Genomic DNA, 22,207 nt, shown 5'->3' with positions numbered 1-22,207 from the left:
CATGAACATTTCTTAGCTCTATTGTTTGTATATATAATGGTGTGCAGCCATTTTGTTTTTTGTAATTATATCCTCAGGATAGGTCATCAATATCAGATCAGGCAGGGGTGGCGCGAGTCAGAGTCAATTGTTTGAACAGAAAGCAGCCGTCTCTGCTTTGTTCACCTACTGGAGGGTGTAATTACGAGTATGGTGTCCCCATTCACTTCTATGAAACAGCTCTGTCTGTTCAAGTGCATAGGAAGGAGCTGTCCCATAGAAGTGAATGCACCAAAAAAAGTGTAGTACTGAACGATCAAAAAACCAATATGGTACCAATACAATTGTCAACTCTTCCCACAAAAAACGAGACCCTAAGCAAGACGATTGGCAGAAAAGTAAAAAAAAAACATGGCTTTTAGAAAATGGAGACACAAAAACACAATTTTTTTTCAAAAATTCTTTTTATTGTGTAAAACTGAAATAAACAAAATAACAAACATATTAGGTAACGCTGCATTCTTAACAACCAGCTCTATAAAAATATCACATGATCTACAGATGACAGAAGCGAATTGAAAATCCTTTACATTTGATCAGTTAGAAACTTACACAGAATAAAATAACTCGGACAAACCCTTTAAGAAAGATAGTGATACCTTATTATATTATACTTATTAATTAACATTCAACATATGTCCTTTATAGCTGTTTTGGGCATCATTTTTATTTATTATTATATTTTTTTTTTACACTGTTCACCTGACGGTAAAGATCACGTGATATTTTTATAGAACTGGTTGTTACAGACCTAGAGATTCCAAATATGTATATTTTTTTTCTATTTTTAACAATTTTTTAATTACTTAATTGGGGGAAAAGGGCCATTTTTTTACATGTAATTTTTTTATATTTTTTTATAAACATTTAGCATTCATTTTTTTTTTTTTACTATTGATTTCTCCTGTAACTGGGGCTGACATAGTAGTTATAGGGGGAATACAACCCCCCCAGAGAAGCTTTACAGCAGTATACTATGCTGTACAACCTCACTGCCGGGCTGATCATGGGCTATTGAAGACCCGGTAACTCCTGCACTTCCACGGTCACATGACTGCCCGGGCCAGAGCAAGAAGTGCATCGTGCTTCCTGATCTGTATACACAATGCTCATTTAGCGCTGTGCATGCAGCGATCTACAAGGCAGGGACACACAGGAACGGTCCCTGGCTTCTCTCTGGGGAGCCCTGATGTCACTGACAGCGGGCCCCCAGCTGAGCAGCTGCAATCTCTGAATGGACGTTCCAGAGCATCCATTCAGAGATTAAGCCGGAACGTTTACAGTCAATGGGCAGTCAGATAGTGGTTAAAAAAAGTGTAAACATTACTGCACAAAACAGTTACTACAGACATACTAGATTAATGTGTCCTTTTCTGCACTTCAAAAGTACACATAATACGAATAATGGTATGTTTTTCATTGCGTTAGGCAGCACTATATAGCCTGAGCTTGGGTTATATATAGTTAGATTAGCTGACAGATTCCCTTTAGGTCTCTTTCACACAAGCGAGTTTTCCGTACGGGTGCAAAGCGTGAATTGAACTCATTGCACCCGCATTGAATCCTGACTAATTTCCATGGCTCTGTGTATATGAGCGTTGTTTTTCACGCATCATCTCTGTGTTACGTGAAAATCGCAGCATGTTCTATAAGCTGCATTTTTCACACAGCCCTGGTCCTATAAACATGAATGGGGCTCCCATGAAAAACGCAATACATCCAGATGCAATGCGTTTTTCACTGATGGTTGCTAGATGTCGATTGTTATTCTTTTTTTTTTCCACACAAAACTGATAGCATCCGTATAAAAAATAATAATAATAATTAACCACTGAACACAATCGCAGACCTAACTGACTGCACTTATGTGCAAAACCATAATTTTTTTCCGGTACAGATCCGGACACAATCTATATCATTCGTCTGAAAGAGGCCTTAAGGGCTCTTATTAACATAAGCGTGTCCCTTGCTGGAATCACGCTCCGTGTGAGAGAAAGATTGTGCATACTGGATATAGGAAGTGGTGGATTATCATGACTGATAATGCTGTGTGCATCTGTGGGACCTTTTTGTAATGGAATCATACTGACATAAAGTTATGGAAAAATAATGTTTTTCGGTGCAGGTTCTTTGATGTTCAGCCGACTTTTAGTTTCCACATACTGCATATCAGAATGGCTTCTCCTCTCTGTGAAAAATTTCATGGTGAACAAGAGTGGATTTCTGAGTAAGGCAAGGACCTCCGGCAGGCTGTCGGATACGTGCTGCCGCTAGTGAGCGCGTGCCCCTGGACTACCGCTCCGGCCCCATTGACTACCGGGGGCATGCGTTCACTAGAGGCAGCACGGATCAGACAGGTTGTTCACCCGCCGGAACAGCCTGCCGCTAGTGTGAAACGGGTCTAAAACATTTCCCACATGCCGATTATGAAAATGGCTTCTCCCCTGTGTGAATTCTCTGATGTGTAACAAGAAATGATTTACGGTTGAACGATTTCCCACATTCTGTACATGAATATGGCTTCTCCCCTGTGTGAATTCTCTGATGTGTAACAAGATTTGATTTACGGTTGAAAGATTTCCCACATTCTGAACATGAAAATGGCTTCTCCCCTGTGTGAATTTTATGATGTGTATTAAGTTTTGATTTATCTATAAAACATTTCCCACATTCTGAACATGAAAATGGCTTTTCCCCTGTGTGAACTCTCTGATGCCTAAAAAGATGTGCTTTATCGTTAAAATTTTTCCCACATTCTAAACATAAAAATGGCTTCATCCCTGTGTGTATTCTCTGATGTCTAAAAAGATGTGATTTATAGTTAAAACACTTTCCACATTCTGAACATGAAAATGGCTTTTCCCCCGTATGATTCTCATGATTGACAAGATCAGATTTACCTATAAAACATTTTTCACTTTCTGAACATGAAAATGGCTTCTTCCCTGTGTGAATTTTCTGATGTTTAATAAGATTTGAGTTACGATTGAAATATTTGCCACATTCTGAACATGAAAATGGCTTCTCCCCTGTGTGAATTCTCAGATGTGTAACAAGATTTGAGTTACGGTTGAAAGATTTGCCACATTCTGAACATGAAAATGGCTTCTCCCATGTGTGAATTCTCTGATGTTTAACAAGTTCTGATTTATCTGTAAAACAATTTTCACTTTCTGAACATGAAAATGGCTTCGCCCCTGTGTGAATTCTCTGATGTGTAACAAGACATGATTTACGGTTGAAAGATTTCCCACATTCTGAACATGAAAATGGCTTTACCCCTGTGTGAAGTCTCTGATGTGTAACAAGATTTGAGTTACGGTTGAAAGATTTCCCACATTCTGAACATGAAAATGGCTTCCCCCCTGTGTGAATTTTATGATGTTTATTAAGTTTTGATTTATCTATAAAACATTTCCCACATTCTGAACATGAAAATGGCTTCTCCCCTGTGTGAATTTTATGATGTGTATTAAGTTTTGATTTATCTATAAAACATTTCCTACATTCTGAACATGAAAATGGCTTTTCCCCTGTGTGACCTCTCTCATGTTTAACAAGATCAGATTTATCATTAAAACTTTTCCCACATTCTAAACATAAAAATGGCTTTACTCCTGTGTGAATTCGCTGATGTCTAAAAAGATGTGAATTACTGGTAAAACATTTTCCACATTCTAAACATGAAAATGGCTTTTCCCCTGTATGTATCCTCTCATGATTGACAAGATCATATTTAGATTTCAAACCTTTTCCACATTTTGAACATGAAAATCGCTTTACCCCTGTGTGAATTGTCTCATGTATAACGAGATCTGATTTATATGTAAAAAAATTCCCACATTCTGGGCATGAAAATGGCTTCTCCCCTGTGTGAATTCTCTGATGTCTAACAAGATATGATTTCTCTGTAAAACATTTCCCACATTCTGGGCATGAAAATGGTTTCTCCCCTGTGTGAATTCTTTGATGTCTAACAAGTAGTGATTTATCTGAAAAATATTTCCCACATTTTGAACAGGAAAATGGCTTCACCCCTTTGTGAATTCTCTCATGTATAGCAAAACTGTATTTATTGTTAAAACCCTTTCCACATTTGGAACATGAAAAAAGCTTTACCCCTGTGTGCTTTGCTTCATGTATAATAAGATGACTTTTATAGTTAAAACCCTTTCCACATTCTGAACATGACAATTGCTTCTCCCCTGTGTGAATTTTCTCATGTGTAACAAGATTTGCTTTCTGGTTGAAAGATTTTCCACATTCTGAACATGAAAATGGTTTCTCACCTGTGTGAATTCTTTCATGTATAACAAGTTCATATTTATTTTTAAAACCCTTTCCACATTCTGAACAAGAAAATGGCTTCTCTCCTGTGTGAATTCTACCATGTATAACAAGTTTGGATTTGTACTTAAAACCTTTCCCACATTCTAAACATGAAAATGGCTTTACCCCTGTGTGTTTTCTCTCATGATTAACAAAATCAGATTTTGTTTTAAAACTTTTCCCACATTCTGAACATGCAAATTGCTTCCTTCCTGTGTGAGTTCTTTGATGTTGAACACTACTTCTTTGACAGTTATTTTGCCTAATGGTCCGTAATGAATCATTAGAGTCGACTTGAACCAAAGGATCAGATGATAGATCTTTCCTATGAAAGGCCGGGGTTTCATCTGGGATAATAGCATGCACTTCATATATATCTTGCTTTATATCATAATTATCTGTCTTAAAATCTGAAGATATCAAATGTTCCACTGAGCTCCTGGTACAGTCATCTGCCAAAAATAAAACAGATTTTTATTATTTTTTAATAATATAACCTTAACAGTATATTGATATTTTATAACCGTTCCTATAGAAAAATCCATACAATTTACAACATTCTATAAACTGACAGTGGTGGGAAAACATTATTCTTTTGTATTTTCCACTCTTGTGTTGAAGCATTTTCACAGGTTTATGTTTCAATGTGCCTAACACCACAGTTTAACAGTGAAATGCTCAGTAGAGAATAATATAGAGACCTGTGAGATGGTGCTATTAGGTGGTCTCCATCTCACCAACACTTACATGCATTTTAGAACAGAGCAGAGGAGAGTACAAATAGCTCACGGCTTAGGAACAAGTGTAACAATGGATTATCAGTTTTAGATTTTTATTTTTTTTACATGTTCATGTATTTCTTCAGGAGATGTACTTTATACTGCATCATCTGTAACACCCCAGTGTGGTGTTACTATTTCTGCACCTTGCTACTGTTTTTAATGGGCTAACACAGTGTCATCTTATGTATTTTGTTCCAGGTCCTTTATATGGTGCAATGATAATATTTCTTTGCAACTGTTTATAACATGTGATGTGCCTGGTTCACCAGCCGGTGGTAGCAAACATAGCAGAGCTATAGTTAGATAGAATGGAACCTTCCATTCTAACCCCGCTTCTTGAGAAGAGTGGGCGAGTCCCACTTCCTGCAGGAAGGGTGAGGACCAGTTAGTTCCAGTCTAGCTTACCCCCTGCTAGGGAAAAGGTGTGGAGGGCACATCTCTGTTGGACATGCCCATGCCAGCCACAGCACCTCAAGCTCTGCTGGCCATGGAGGCCAAAGCTTGAAGCTTCAGGAGCCAGGAGGAAAGTGCCCTGGCCTAATTTAGAGACAGAACACAGAAAGGAAAGTGCACCATACAGAAGAAGCTGAGTTATACAGTCAGCCTGTCAGTACAGCAGAGCCAGAGAGAAGCAGATATAGCAGAGTTGAGTTTGCCTGCCAGTTTTAATGCTAAAGCCTGCTGGGACCAAGATAAAGTTTGAAGACTGTTTCTGATGAACGTTTATTAAAGTAAAGCTGCTGTTCAACTACATACAAGCTCTGTACTCAATCTTTCTTTCAAATCCCCCCCTTTCCTATTGCTTCTGATTCAAAGCCTGGGTCCAGCTGTATCCAGGTATCCAAGAAACATTTTAGGCCGCACTATACCACTTGGCATTTCCTACACCTGGGTGGCATCTCATATAGAGCCCCAGGGGGAGGCGCCCGTTGCACATCTACAGGCAGCTTTAACAAAAAAAAAAAAACTATAGTGGGGTAAAGCCTGCCACCACTGGACTTAGGAGCTATGGAAACATGTTCTGTGGAGTGATAAATCAGGGTTCTCAATCTGGAGATTTGATGGACAAGTCTGGGTTTGGCGAATGTTAGGAGAACATTACTTGCCTGACTGCATTATGCCAGCTGTAAGGTTTGGTTGAGGAATGATACTGCTGTTGGGGATTTTCAGGGGTCAGCCTAGGCCCTTTTAGTTTCAGCAAAGGGAAATATTAATGCTTCAGCAGACAAGACATTTTGGACAATTGTATTCTTCCAACTTTGTGGGAACAGTTTGGGAAAGACCTTCCTCTTTTAGACCACGGCTTTGCCCCAGTGCACAAAGCAAGATCCATAAAGACATACAGTAGTTGGGCGAGTTTGGTGTGGACGAACTTGACTGATCCCGAACCTCAAACCCATCTAACACATTTTGGACGGAGTACAATGGAGATTGGGAGCCAGGTCTTCTCATCCAACATCATTGTCGGACCTCATAAATGCTCTTCTGGATTAATGGACAAAAATTCCCAGATACACTCCCACTCCCACAGGAGAGGAAGCTGGTTTAGCTGCAAAAGGGGGAAACACTCCATATTAATGCCTATGGCTATAGAATGGGACATCATAATAGGTCCAGTAGGTATAATGTGTAAGTGTCCCAATACTTTCTCCATATAGTTTATTAATCACTTCTCTCAACTTCATAAATGTCACAACAGTGGAGCAGTTGTCATATGATTGTAAAGCAGGCATGCTCAACCTGCGGCCCTCAAGCTGTTGTAAAACTATTTATCCAGGTCATGGTATATATCTGTAAAGAATAAAATCAAGGCAACTAGACGTACTGTAGATTTCTTGAAAACGTTTCACTCGTTCTTCCAATGAGCTTTCTCAATTCTGAGTGATTGTACAAAAAATTCTGGGAATAAATATGTAACTGAATCCACATCTGGTAATTAGATGTGGATTCACATCTCCTGGATGATAACAACACATATGAGGCCCTAAGACGAGACCCAACCAGTGGCTACAAGAAGAAGGTTATAGAACTACTACAACAACTAGAAAAGGACAAAATCATTGATCGGGCCATGTATCATCACCTCTACTCTGGGGAAGCCCCTCCATGTATTTATGGACTTCCTAAGATACATAAGGACGGGACCCCTCTCAGGCCAATTGTCAGCAGCATCAACTCTGTGACCTACAATGTGGCCAAATACTTAGCCAGAATCCTAGCGCCCTTGGTTGGAAACACACAACATCACATACAGAACCCTCAAGATTTCACCACCAAAATCCAGAACTTGGTATTGGGCACAGAAGAAACAATGGTCTCCTATGATGTTACATCCCTCTTCACCTGCATACCCACTACAGAGGCAATTGAAACAGTCAGGAAACAGTTGCTATTAGACAACACCTTAGGATGCAGAACAGAACTTAGCCCAGACCAAGTGTGTGCCTTACTGGACCTTTGTCTGAGTACCACCTACTTCAAGTATAAAGACAAGTTCTACAAGCAAAAACATGGCTGTGCTATGGGATCGCCAGTCTCGCCTATTGTAGCGAACCTGTATATGGAGGAAGTAGAAAGAAAAGCCCTGACCACTTTCAAGGGAATTACACCGAGTCATTGGTTCAGATATGTGGATGACACTTGGGTTAAAATTCATAAACAAGAATTACAGGCTTTCACCGACCACATCAACTCAGTGGATCATAACATCAATTTCACGCGGGAAGATTTGCAGAACAACAAACTGGCGTTTCTGGACTGTCTTATAACAGTGGAAGAGAGAAGGAAGCTGGGAATAGAGGTCTATCGAAAACCAACACGCACAGACCAGTACCTGCTGTTTGATTCCCACCATCCTCTAGACCACAAACTGGGAGTCATCCAGACTCTACACCACCGGGCAGAGAAAATCCCCACTAGCACAGAGGCCAAGGCGAAGGAAATCAAACACCTCAGAGGGGCACTTAAAACTTGTGGGTATCCAGTTTGGGCCTTTGTCAAAACAGAAGGAAGGAGAAGAAAGACCACCAAGACTACCAGTAAGGGCGAGAAGCATGACAGACACAAGAATATGGTTATCCCATATATAGCTGGGGTGTCTGAGAAACTCAAAAGGATTTTTAATAAACATCACATTCCTGTTTGCTTTAAACCCAGCAACACACTGAGGCAACAACTGTTTCACCCCAAAGACCCAACGCCTAAACACAAGATGGACAACATTGTGTACGCAGTTCAGTGCAATGAGGAATGCTCAGAACTGTATATCGGCGAAACAAAACAACAACTACATCAGCGTATGGCCCAGCATAGAAGAGCCAAAACCTCTGGTCAAGATTCAGCCGTGTACTTACATCTAAAAGGAACAGGTCACACCTTTGAAGACAGTCAAGTATGTGTTTTAGATAAGGAGGCCGATTGGTACAAATGAGGCGTGAAGGAGGCCATCTACGTAAAAATGGAGAAGCCAAGCTTGAATAGAGGTGGGGGGGTTAGACATCTATTGTCTGCCACGTATAATGCTGTCTTGACACCTTTTTCTGGGAAGTCTTTATCACCTACTGACTCCAATTAGGATAATGGAATCAACACCTTTGACCCAATGCTGGGTCTAATTACCAGATGTGGATTCAGTTACATATTTATTCCCAGAATTTTTTTATACAAATCACTCAGAATTGAGAAAGCTCGTTGGAAGAACGAGTGAAACGTTTTCAAGAAATCTACAGTACGTCCAGTTGCCTCGATTTATTCTTTACAGATATATGTTGTAAAACTAGTTTTGCAACAGCTGGAGGGCCGCAGGTTGAGCATGCCTGCTGTAAAGATCCATGAATTCAAGTTATAATTGTTGCCCTATGAAGTGAGTAGAAGAAAAGCCCTCATTCTGGCCTCCTGGACTCAATGTACCCAGTTGATCTATGGTGCTGGCATAGGTCATTAACACTTTAAAACCAAATTCTGCAGCCTTGGTATAAAAATCTTTCACTGTTCAACATGTCCTCGGGGGGAGATATCTGACTATCTCTGGTTCAGCAGCTGTAAAGCACTCCCAAAACATTACTATTGGTGTTTTTAGGCTTCTTGAATGTAGTCAGGTTGAAGTTCAAATGAAGTTTGATCTATGCTGTTGAACTTTACAGCGAGTTTTATAAAAAATAAAAAGACACTTTTCGCAGTCCATTCAAGGTTTCCTTCACCATGACAAAGCGTGCAGTTAAAAGTGTAATTGTAATTCCTGGTAACTGGTTTTCCAGGAAGTCTCCATGAAGGCACCCCTGATATTAGCTCTGCCTCTGCCAGGGGCTAGAAACACTTAGGGAGATTCATTTTTCCCTCCTCTTTCTCCTCAGTGATTTACTAAGAACCAAAGCAGGATTATAAAAAAATTATAGAGCAACACATTGCATATATTTCATTCACAAAATACTCAAGCAAATGTATAACAAAATCATTAGCAAAAATATATATTAATCTATAATTTATATCAATAATAAATCTATATTAATAAATATACATTTATCTTAATTATTATTTTTCTATTGGGAAGGAAAATTATGGTTGTCATCTTGGCGATTTTCTGAAAAAACAATTACCAGTTAATGAAAAAACACTGTTTCCTAGTCATCTCCAGGACAGCAACCCTGAGAAATACCAAAATATACTAAGATTAGAGACTGACTACTGCCGGTCTTTTTCCAGGATGCTGCTTTGCATATTTGTTCCACTGAGGCAGTTCTCTGCCCAAGAAGCTGCCATGACTGTTGTGGAGTGTACACTCAATTCCTGCAGGATTTCTTTATCCATTGATAAAGCCAGGGCAATAGTTTACTTAATCCTCCTGGAAATTGAGCTTTTGGTTGCCTTTTTACCTATGTTTTTGGTCCTGCCCCCCCCCCCCCCCCCCGCCCTCACCCCTTCTTCAGCAATCATGGCAGTGGAGCATGAGCGCAGAGGGTACCCTGGTCAGACCTTTGTGAGGATGCATGATGGCGCACCTAGACAGCGACTTGATAGTAGTTGAGTTTATCATCCTTCTCAGAAGGTGTAAGAAAGACCCCCATTTTAGCCTGGTAGCAAGACTACTGGAAAGCCAATGGTCATCCTTCTGCCGAATAGTGATAATGCGGCTGTCATTACGCAAGCAACTCAGCATGCATCTGATCATTTACACAATGGAATCGGAGGGACTTCCTGCCTCCATCTCTACTGCATACTGCCACGATCTGTCGGGGTCACCGGCCTGGTCTTCCTCATCGCTCTTTAGCTCCTCCTCTTCCTCTCCTGTCGCTTGGGCAGATAAACCATCCATTTCGGTATACAATTCCTGGGTGTTATCGTCCTCATCCTCCTCCTCCAGTTTAGCCCCTGCGGCACTCAGGTGGCCGTGAGACGTAAGTGCAACGTCTCCTTTACCCTGGCCAGCCAGATTTACCCCAACTACACTGACGAAGCCGTATCGCGGCAAAACATGTCGGGTGGGGTAGTGATAGTTATTGTGTTTTAGGCAGGATACCGCAATAGGCCTACAAATTTTACCTTGTAGAGTCGCGAACACTGTTCGGCTATCTAGATAGTGTGTGTCTAGTGGAATAGCAGCACTCCTACATCTTTGTGTTAGACGGTGTGAATGAATGATGGATGCTGGAAATATAGGGAATTAGGAGCATATCCAACCCATCAATAATAGGAATTTTCCATTTACAAGTATCCAGCAGGACATCACTGATTCACCATCAGGAGCCATACGATAAAGTCTGACACATAGTAAGCTGCGGCGCTATTACACAACCTATTTGAGGAGTAGTGCCATAATCTTTCTAGTAGATCCACAGTATCTAGTAATAGCTATAGAGTATTTGGTAGACCACCTACCCTTTAAACAGAGTGTATAGCCTAGTAACAGAGACCACTTCAGATAGACAGTGAACATATCCTAGCGCTCAGCTGTCTCCTAATAGTTTTAAACCACTCACTAGTATTTTTTTCTCCAAGTAGTATTTTAATTATTCAATAATAAAGTTTGTAGTTTTAATATAAACAATAGGACCCCTAAAGGGAATTTTTGGTCAATTGACCGTATGTTAAGTTTTTGTTCAGCATCCTAAAGGCCCGATAGGGACAAAATGCGGTCTAGCCGTAAGATGTAAGCGCAAAGTCTCCTTTCCCCTGGCCAGCCAGATTTTCAGCATTTTCTCCAAGACATGAAGGAGTGGAATGACATCATTCATCCTGTAGTCCTGGCGACTGACAAAGTGGCCTCCTCAAAGGGCTTAAGCAAACGACAGGTGTCACGCATGAGCTGCCATTTGCCACCGTCAAAGTTACACAGCGGAGAACCACAGTCCACCTGCATCATCAAGAAATCGTTCACAGCCTTCCTCTGCTCATATAGTTGGTCCATCATGTGTAAGGTAGAATTCCAACATGTGGAAACGTCACATATGCTGGGGAACACCATTCTGCTTTTGCAGCTCAAAGAGAGCGTGTTTTGCATATTAAGAGCGGCTGAAGTGCATGGACAGTTTCCTTGCCATTTTCAAGACTTCTTCCAGTCGGGTGGAAGACTTCAGGAACTAGGTTACAACCAGATTTAAGTCACACGCCATGCAGGGCACATGGGTCAGCACTCAATTACACAGCGCTAACAGAATATTCTTGCCATTATCGGTGATCATGGTTCCGATCTTCAGTTGGCAAGGAGACAGCCAGGATTCAAAAGGCCCTGGAGGCCTGCAGCTTGTCATTAGGGACTCACATAGGAAATCCACGGCACACCATTATAATTTCAATAATCAATGTTTTTTTTTAATTCATACTAGTTTATACATCAGCTTTTTTGTCCCATCCAGAGTAATCATGCAAGCATCATAATTAATAAAGCAGTACACCCAACGTTTCGGTCGTGTCGACCTTTCTCAAGGGATCTGTGAAAAACATATAACAAACAAAAATAAATATTGACGGACGGAACAAAGATGTATCACTAGAGGCTATAATTAAACTAAAGTAAATAATAAAAAGAACAGATTATTTCGACATATAGTACAAATTCTTTGAAAAAATGCTTTGAAAAACAAATCTTTGTTTGTTATATGTTCTTCACAGATCCCTTGAGAAAGGTCGACACGACCGAAACGTTGGGTGTACTGCTTTATTAATTATGATGCTTGCATGATTACACTGGATGGGACAAAAAAGCTGATGTATAAACTAGTATGAATTAAAAAATCCATTGATTATTGAAATTATAATGGTGTGCCGTGGATTTCCTATGTGAATCAATTGAATTTGTCCGTCACGAGCACCAAACATCTAGGGTGTGCATATCTCATACCTTCTCCTGTCATTAGTGACTGGCCGTAGGATTAACACCTTCTGCCCCACCTGAAAGCTGCGGTCCCTGGCCCCCTTATCATACCATCTGCGCTGCCGTTGTTGGGCTGCTTGGAGGTTAGTACATACCGCCTGGGTCAGAGCCTCCAAGCGTTCCCTAAACTCCAGCATGTATGGGACAATAGGGGTACCATTTGTAGTTACCCCTCCCTCCCAGTGTTCTCTGATAAGGTCTAAAGGACCCCTCACTCTCCTCCCGAACAATAATTCAAAAGGGGAGAATCCCGTGGATTCTTGGGGTACCTCCCTATAGGCAAAGAGCAAGTGGGGCAAAAACCGTTCCCAGTCTTTTTGAGCGTCTATGAACGTGCGGATCATCTGTTTAAGTGTTCTGTTAAACCGCTCACAGAGCCCGTTGAACTGGGGGTGGTAGGCGGAGTTTAAGATCGGTTTCACCCCACACACTTTCCAGAGTTGGTGTCACAACCAGACAGCTGAGAAGCTCTGACAGAAGCCTTTCAGAACCTCCTCCTTGAGTTCTCTTTGTTGTGGTATTCAGTTCCTCATCTCGTTAGCCTCTCTCAGCTGTCATGTAGTTGGACTGATTGCATCCCTTTAAATTCCGCCCCATAATGCATTACTGGGCAGCTTATACTTCTTCCTGGAGTGTGTGTGCATGCTGATCCTGTTTTCCTGTCTGCTACAAAGTTAAGTGCTGTACATTTATGTTATTTTCTGTTTGCTGGATCCCAGGTGACCCTGACTCCCTCCGTGTCTGGTGTAGAGAGGCGGTGGTCGTGTCCCCTCACTATTGTAGGGTGTTCAGGGGTTATATAGTCGAGGTACGTGGATATGCAACCATCCACCTCTGGGATCTTTGCATAGGCTGAGCAGCCAGGGAAAGTGCTAGGTCTTGTGCAGGGGTCTCCCCTTGGTTCCTTAGCTTTGGATCCAGTGAGTCATATATGCATGTTGCATTGTCTTGTTTCCCATACACCGTCCGTGACAGTTGGTGGGTGACCTCTGCAGTGAACTGGGTGCCCCTATCCGATATAATCTCCCGGGGAAATCCCATACGGGAGAATATTTGCATAAGGGCATCGGCTATAGTCTCCGCATGTACATTGGTCAACGCCACTGCCTCTGGGTATCTAGTGGCGTAGTCCACTACGGTCAAGAGGTATTTCTTGCCGGAGGGACTGGGTTTCGTTAGGGGTCCTTTTATGTCTACAGCTACTCGACTGAAGGGTTCTTCAATTATAGGCAGGGATCTGAGTTTGGCTTAATAGCGATCCCCTTTCTTCCCTACCCTCTGGCAGGTATCGCACGTTTGACAGTATTGTCTAATATCCTTTGAGATACCTGGCCAGAACAAGTTCTGCGTCAGCCGATGTTTCGTTCGGCTGATTCCTAAATGTCCTGATGATGGTATATCGTGCACGATGCGCAGCAACTCTTGTCTATACTTTCGGGGTACCACTAACTGCTTAGTGGGCACGGGTATGGACCCTGCTACTACCTTCTCTGCATAGCGGTATATGAGACCTTTGTCCCAAGCATATCTCTCTCCCTCCAACCCTCCCTGGTCCTTGTTTATCCTATCTTTATATACCTGCAGGGAGGGATCTAGGGCCACCTCAATGCCAAATTCCAGGGGGGCATCCCAGGGGAGAATAGGAGGGGTGTGTGGCATATTGTTTACCTGAGCCTCAGAGTGATCGGATGGAGCCGTGGTGCGTGCTTGCTGCCGGGTAACAACCGGGTAGGCCTCTTGGATAGTTGGTTGAGGGACAAAAGCAGAGGTGAGCTCCCCCAAGTCGTTGCCCAAAATAACATTAGCGGGCAAATCTTGCATAATTCCCACCTCCACGTTTCCATGCCCTGCCCCCCAATTCAAATGCACCTTGGCAGTGGGAACTTTGTACGTGGTCTGGTGTGGTGTGCGTTGGTCTCGCCTGGTGTCTTGGAACTCGTCAGCTAGCTTGGCTGCCTCTGGTAGGGTACGGGGTTTGCGATCTCGTACCCAAGTTTGCAGTTCTGTGGTTAGTCCATTAAAAAACTGCTCCATTACTATTAACTGGAACATCTCTTCCATAGTGGTAACCCGTGTCACTTCCATCCACCCCTTGGCGGCTCGTTGTAGTTGGTGTGCCCATTCAGTGTGTGAGTCTTTTGTTTGTTTCTTGATATCCCGGAATTTGAGTCGGTATGCCTCAGAGGTAATGGCATACCGTGCTAGGATGGCTTGTTTGACTTTGTGATAATTCCTGATGTCTTCGTCTGGGACGGTTCGGTATGCCTCTGCGGCACGGCCTGACAATCTACCTGCCAGCAGGGGTACTTGGTCGGCTGGGCTGATGTCGTGTAGCTGGCACAACCTTTCGAAATCCTGTAGGTATTCGTCAATATCACCTTCTCCTTCTGTGTAATTTTTAAAAGCTTGGTAGGGAATCTTAGCTTTTCCCTGGGTAGTGCTGGTGGGTGCTGGGGCTCATTCCCCAACTCGCTGAATAGCGTTTTGCTTAGCTACAATGTACTCGTGTACATCTGCTATCAGTCTTTCTAGTGTCTCCACGGAGGGGGTGTTTGGGTAAAAAGCTAACCTGCTATTGAGCTCTCTTGTAAATTCTGTTGGCTCTGTCTCCTGTGGAGTTGCCGCAGTGGTCGCTCTGTCCCCCTCCATGAGATCGGCCACAAGAGTAGCTTTGGTTTTGTTGCTGGCTTTTCTTCCCCTTGCTTCCAATAATTCCTTTAACGTAGTTCGTTTCAATGTTGCATAATTCGTCTCCATTCACTGTTCGTTCGAATGACTGCACATATTCTCAAACTCCGGTATATCCAAATGGCTGTTTCAATGAACTGCTGCTTTGCTGTGCAGTTTGAATCCCGCCGCTTGCCACCAATTGTTGCGGAGCTTCAAGGTATACCCTCAATATCTTCACTTTAAATCCCCTTGTAGCTGAAGAAACAGGTCAATATTCAAGAGACAATTTCCCCAGTGACTGGACGACACACAGTTTGGGAGTCAACTGACTTTACTAGGCATGCGCACCTGGTTTCAGACCTCCAACAGCCTCATTTACATACAATACATAGATGACTATGGTACAAGGAAAAGTGGGGGTCAGACAATAGCAAGGGCTGATGAGAGGTTGAGGGGGGAGGGGAAGAGGTACAGACAAGAAAGACATTCTATAAGTGGCGATGTTTGCCACAGATACTTTAGACTTATTATCATGCAATATTTCCATTTATTAATTTATTTTTTACTAGGATTAGAGATGAGTAGTGTCCCTTTTAGTGTTCGCTTGTAGGGACCTCTTGAATAGCGCCTAGTTGTAATAGATCCTGAACGTTCTCCATTAGTCTATTTTGAAGCTGTGGAAAGGGGAGGGAAGTTAGTCTGAATCTCTCTGGTGGGATTGATTGGAATTCTATGTTGTATCCTTTGTGGAGAATATTTAGAATCCATCTACTGTCTGTTATCTTTTCCCACTGCCTGACGAACCCAATCAATCTTCTCCCCACCTTTCTGGTGTCATTTGGATGAAAAGGGCTGGTTCAGATTAAGGTGAAAGGGCTTATTTTTCCCTAATTTCCTGTTAGGCATCTTCCAGATTTGCCTTTTTTTTTATCTGGACTGGAATGGATATCTTAATCTATATGAAAGTTTACTTTTTTTTTGCCTTTTTTCCTCTTGAAAGCCTTGTATCTTATCTGATGCTTTTTCAAGAATAGAAAGTAAATCTGGGCCAAATACTTATTTACAGTGGAACAGAACATAAGAAATTCCCCTTCCACAATTTTAGCCAGAGAAGCCTCTTAACTAAATTCATTAGGCCTGAGGTTCTTTCTGCCTTTTTAAACAAATTCGGCTGCATCTGCTAAAAACCCTGATGCCACTCAACCTCTGGGAAGCACGGTTCTCCTGTGTGGGTTAATGTGACATTGTATTACCTCCACCTTACTTTCCTGGCCTCATGACTCCATCTTATTCTACTGGCCTCATGTATTTTACAGACATTCAGGGGGGAAGGGGTTGTAAACCTTTGGGTGTGTTACCGGAGACTTCAATAAATAAACATTGGACAGACGGGTCGGGAGACAGGACCCTTGGAATGCAGAGGAGGTAGGGAAGCATGGGCTCTTCACCTCTTGCCTAGGAATCTACTGTAAGGTGCTGGACTGGTCAGCAGAGTGGAGGTTGGGGGCTGGTAATTATTCACGCCCCTTGCCTGCCCTAGGCTCATTAGCCAGGGGGGAATTATGAGAAGAGGAGGTTGGGGGTTGTTGTAGTGTACAGGGAGCTTTGGATGGAGGAGGACCTAAAGCTAAGGCCAAGACTTTATGCCCCAAGAAGAGTAGAGACTGGTGATCGTCTGCCATCCATCCTTGGCCGAGAGGAGCCATCCTTCAAGTAACAGAGTACCCAGGACGATTGGGGGGTTGAATTGCTGGCGTCAGAGTACCGGTTGGCGCCCCCGGAGTTATTCACTGTTGTTTCGGAGTAAGCCGTGTGAGTTGGTGCTCGTCTGTATTCTGTGGAGTGATTTACCTGTGATAAAATGAAGTCTTCTGGATCTGTGTCCCATTCTCCATCCCGGTGTGCTCTGTAATACTCACCCCGTGACAGTTACTCCATTAATTCACTCACACCACCAAACATGGTATCCAGAACCGATCTAGAATCACCCTTAGTTTCCATGGTGCCATTCCTTTATTATTTCTACTAGAAGTAATGAATTAATTGCTATTAGCCTTCAGTAAGGGTAAAGAGGGGTGGTAACAAGTTGGCGGGGGGGGGGGGGTACCTGCAGTCTGAAAATGGCAGCACTGATTGGATAGAGTCAGTCTGTGCAGGTAACACCCCAAACGTGTTACTACCCCTCCGTACCCTTACTGAAGGCTAACAGCAATGCATTCATAACTTATAGTAGAAATAATAAAGGAATGGCATAACATAGAGGTATAAGAATAGAAGTTCCCGAATTATTGGGGAACGCATGAAGATATTAAAACAGGCAGGAAAGGAGTGGTGAAAGGGCCCTAACCTCTTCATGCATCTGTCTGGCACAGGGACAGAAAAAATACTGAGGAGAAGGAGGAGGGCAATATAATTTTACCTCTCTGAGTGTTTCCTGTCCCTGACAGAGGAGCTGTCCCTGGTGGAGCTAATCTCAGGGGTGCCACTGCGGAGAAGACCAGGGAAAAATAGCTTCTTGACAGGTTGTCTAACCCTGTGGTCACATTTAGAGATGAGCAAAGTATTCCAAAATTCGATTTGGCTGCTTCTCTGAATTTTACAAAAAACATTTGCTTGTGACAAAATTACTTTGTCACACAGTGTACTTCTACGTAAGTAGTGGGTGCATTGACATCATTGTAGCCCTCAGATGCGACATTCATACATGATCGCATAACAATAATCAGGTATAAAATATAAGTAAGTAAAATCATACTTGCCTCATCCATTTGCCTGCGACACAAGATCTAACGCAAAATCTTGTGCGGCCTTTGATGACGTCACCACATCGGCTGCCGTGGTGACATCATACGTCACCGTGCACGGGATTTTCTGCAAGATCTTCAATCAATATGGCGACGGCGGGCCCGTCTCAAACAAATGGTTGAGGTAAGTAGGATTTTTTTTTATTTTTTTTTATACTACCGATTCACTACCGAAGCATGAGAAAATTTGGCTTCGCAGCAAATCAAAATTTTCCTTAAATTCGGATCAAATTCGTGGACTTAGATTCGCTCAAGACTAGTCACATTCTAGCACACAAGGCAAGGACAATAACCCAATGTGAGGCCATTTCTCTCTTGATAGAGCTTCACCTCCCTATTTCTTCCGGAAAGCTTCTGTACTTGGTGCCTTATACAGTCTCACAATTCTTGAAAAACTTGATTTTCTCGCACCAAATACTTCTGGGTGTCCGATTGTTGAGACCTACGCCAATCACAAGAATGGGGCCCTATTCCCCCATTCTGATGGAGTGGCACCTCAACTCCACTAATTCTCTACGGGAGCATCAGAGACAGCTGAGCGCCATCTCCAGCATTCTCTTTTTTTTAAACATTCTCTTTTTATTAAAGTATACAACAGTAAAGCATAATATCGCATATACTTTTTGAATATTTGGGAAAAAGGCATGACCAGTGCAACTGGTCTAAATGGCAAATTAGTGCAAGTCACAAGTATAACCTCTATCCAAAGATAGCAAGTGGTACGCAAACCTAACTTATCCTGTAATGTGAGATTGCAGATTCCATACAATGGATTTCCCACTTAATGGACAACAAATAATAATAATAATAATAGTAGACATTAACAAAAAATTAGACCTTAAGACAAATCTTAAACCTAATCCTAAGAGCCGAAAAGGTTCACTCTCCTGACCTGTTCAATCTCAATCTGAGATCTATGTACTCGGAAAAAAAAAAAAAAAAAAATTATAAACCTGTTTTTTCTTCCGCAAAAAGCTGTGACTTAAAATTGAGACCCATGTTAAGGTAGAACCTATTCTTACAATCAATTTTGTTCCCCTCTGGGTTGACAAGAGTTCTGCTCCCCAAACACTCTCTGGATGGCGATATCTCAAGATCTCTGTTCCTGTTGAGTAGCCATGTGCGACAACCAAGGTTGCCAAATTTTCAGACTCCCAACTGGCTAATTCCTCCATTCTGCATAGGTGACTCATTTTCTCATACCACATGGCTATACTAGGCGGTTCAGTAGTTCTCCATAATGCTGGAACCAATAACTTGGCTGCTGTTATCATATGTGTCTGTAGATTATTTTTATTAGGAGTAAAGTTGCCCTCTGGCCTCCACAACAGAACCAGGGGGGCAGTAAGTGACAAGTTTCCTGAGCAGATCCTATTTATAGTCTCCTCTACTGAGTCCCAAAACTTTCTAATTTTATGACAATGCCACCATATATGGGAAATGCTACCCACATCTTCCATACATCTCCAGCATTCACTAGAGCTTATTAAGTGAATTTTCCGGAGGAATTCAGGTGTACGGTACCATCTGGTTAGGGTTTTGAGTGAGTTCTCCTGCACTCTAACACATCTGGAAAAGCCATGTGAATGTGACAAAATAAAGGCTCTGTTAGGTTCATCAAGGCTTATCCCTAGTTCCTTCTCCCATTCTTTAAGGTAAGTAGGCGGACTGTCTCCTCTTTTTTTCTAGGATCTGTCTGTAAATTAAGGATAAAGTTTTAGATGGCAATTTTGGCAGTAGAACCATAGTCTCTAACCAGGTTGGGTCTATCTTTGAGTGGTTTTTTGATAACTTGAACTTCTTACATGTTACTTCAAAGTCCCATTTTTGAATATCTGATCCTATTCTAGGTGACTCCCCCCTGAGAGATTCAAATATATCTGTGGTGAGAGGTATTTTCAAAAGGTCCCCTACTTTGAGCTCTGATACAGATTCCCACACCGGATTGGCCTCTATAAATCTATCTGAAAGGACATAAGGCAACATATTAAGAGGGGTAACAGGGGATAGCTCTCCTTTGCTTAGGTTTAACGCTGATGCCCTCTGACAATCTTTAATAGTACTCCTAGTAATCACACTTATACGTTCCTGAGGGTTTAATGTTAGGGGTTTGTGCCATAGCAAGTGTGCACAATTTTTCCCCAATACCTCTCTTTCAAAGCGTACATGTAGAGGGTTATCCCCAGTTCTAGCTAAAGTCAACCATCTTTCCAGATGAATAGCTTGAACATAGGCGGAAATATCAGGCAGTGAGATTCCCCCATGTCTTTTCCTCCTTATAAGTAGAGAGTGAGGTAATCTAGCTTTTTTGTTATCCCATAAGAATTTCCCCATAATAGATCTCAATCTGTTCAGGAATGATCTGGGAATAGTTATTGGGAGGGAGCGAAGCATATATAGTATTTGGGGTAGGATGTATGAGGTCAACACGTTTTTCCTTCCTATCCATGAAATTCTGGGTAGTAAGGATTTATTCAGAAACGTTTGCACTTTTGTTAATAACAGAGTGTAATTAAGCCGGAACAGCTGAGAAGGGTTGGCTGGGATCATGACTCCCAAGTATTTAATCGCAGTGGAGGGGCCACTTAAATGGGGTCATTCTTTTTATCTTTTTCATTTGGGAAGGAGTTAGTGAGACTCCCATGGCTTCAGACTTTTCCATGTTGATTTTAAAATTGGAAATCTCTCCAAAGGCTTTAAAGGTGTCTAAAATTTGCTTCATTGCTTCGATAGGGTTGGTGACCATTAGCAGCAAGTCGTCAGCAAATGCTGCCATTTTATGCATATCACCTCTGAATTTGATTCCTCTGATACTGGGATCTTGCCTGAACTTCAGCAGAAGTGTTTCTAGAACTAATATAAATAGTGAAGGGGAGAGGGGACATCCCTGCCTAGTACCGTTCTTAATAATGAAGGGGTCAGACAATGAACCATTGACTAGAATACGGGCTGTGGGAGCTGAGTACAGGGAGAAAATTGCTCTGACAAATGTATCAGGGAAGCCAAACGCCAATAAAGTACTCCGCATGAAAGGCCAACCAACCCTATCGAAAGCCTTCTCAGCGTCTGTCCCTAGCAATATTAAAGGCATATTTTTCTTTTTAGCATAGCAAACTGCATTAACCACTCGGCTAACATTGTGCCTGCCTTCTCTGCCGGGCACAAACCCCACTTGCTCCTCCCCCACCAAACCAGGCAACAGACCTGCTATACGATGACTTAGCAATTTAGCCCACCATTTTAAATCTGTGTTGAGGAGTGAGATTGGACGATAGCTACCACACTCTTCCGGATCTTTCCCTTCCTTGTGAATGATAGTGATAGTCGCTTCCTGTACCTGCGAGGGGAGGGCCGAGCCACCGAGAAGGGAATTACACATCTTGGTGAAATGTGGGATCAGAATTTCCGCAAATTTCTTATAATACACTATAGGGTAACCATCTGGTCCTGGACTTTTCCCAGATGGAATGCTATTGAGAACCTTGGCAACCTCCATCTCAGTGAATGGCTTCAATAGATCTGTTCTATCCCCGGCAGACAAGGCAGGCACATCAAAAGATTTCAGGAAAGCATCTATGTTATTTTGCAGCAACGTACTATCCCTAGTTTCGGGACCCCTTTCTCCTTCCAGATTGTATAGTGAAGTATAGAACCTGCAGAATTCTTTCGCTATAGCTGGCATAGCCGTTAATCTGTGGCCTTCTTTAGATTTAATTACTTGAATAAAGGACTTATTCCTCTGTGCCTTTAGCAGGTTCGACATCAATTTAGAGCTCTTATCCCCGTGCGAGTAGTATTTGAAACGCAAAGCCTGTATTATTTTAGCTGATCTAATGTTCAACTTGTCTTTTAACTGAGACCTTAGGGATTTTAGCCGATTTAGAACTTTAATTGTCTGCGACTTTTTATGTAGCTTTTCCAGTGTGGAAATCTGCAAAAGCAGGGAGTTAATCAACTGTGTTCTTTGTTTTTTAACTTTGGCGCCTATACTGATAAACTCTCCCCTAACTACAGCTTTGTGGGCCTCCCACAATATCGGGCATGACATCTGAGGGGTTTCATTTAAGCTAAAATAGTCTAGGATTACCTTCTTAACCCTATCTTTATGTTCTTTCTCCTCCAAAAGGGTAGAATTGAGCCTCCATGACCAGGTCTTCGCAGGCATGCCGTTCAATACTAACTTCAGGCTCACCGGGGCATGATCCGATATTGTG

The 22,207-nt window shown here is 42.2% G+C and overlaps 1 protein-coding gene across 1 annotated transcript in view; it reads right to left on the bottom strand.

Moving 5' to 3' along the window:
- Nucleotides 1-459: 459 nt before the first annotated feature.
- The window catches only part of LOC122941944 (zinc finger protein 420-like), a 43,160-nt gene continuing 21,412 nt past the window's right edge, over nucleotides 460-22,207 (bottom strand). Inside the window, exon 7 of the mRNA XM_044299441.1 lies at nucleotides 460-4,820. Coding sequence (XP_044155376.1) covers nucleotides 2,464-4,820 — 2,357 coding nt within the window. The 3' untranslated portion in view covers nucleotides 460-2,463. The remainder of the gene's footprint in view (nucleotides 4,821-22,207) is intronic.

Source organism: Bufo gargarizans, chromosome 6 (assembly GCF_014858855.1).
Source record: "Bufo gargarizans isolate SCDJY-AF-19 chromosome 6, ASM1485885v1, whole genome shotgun sequence".
NCBI lineage: Eukaryota > Metazoa > Chordata > Amphibia > Anura > Bufonidae > Bufo > Bufo gargarizans.
Note: the sequence above shows the minus strand (reverse complement) of the source record. Positions and strands in the feature narration are given on the sequence as shown.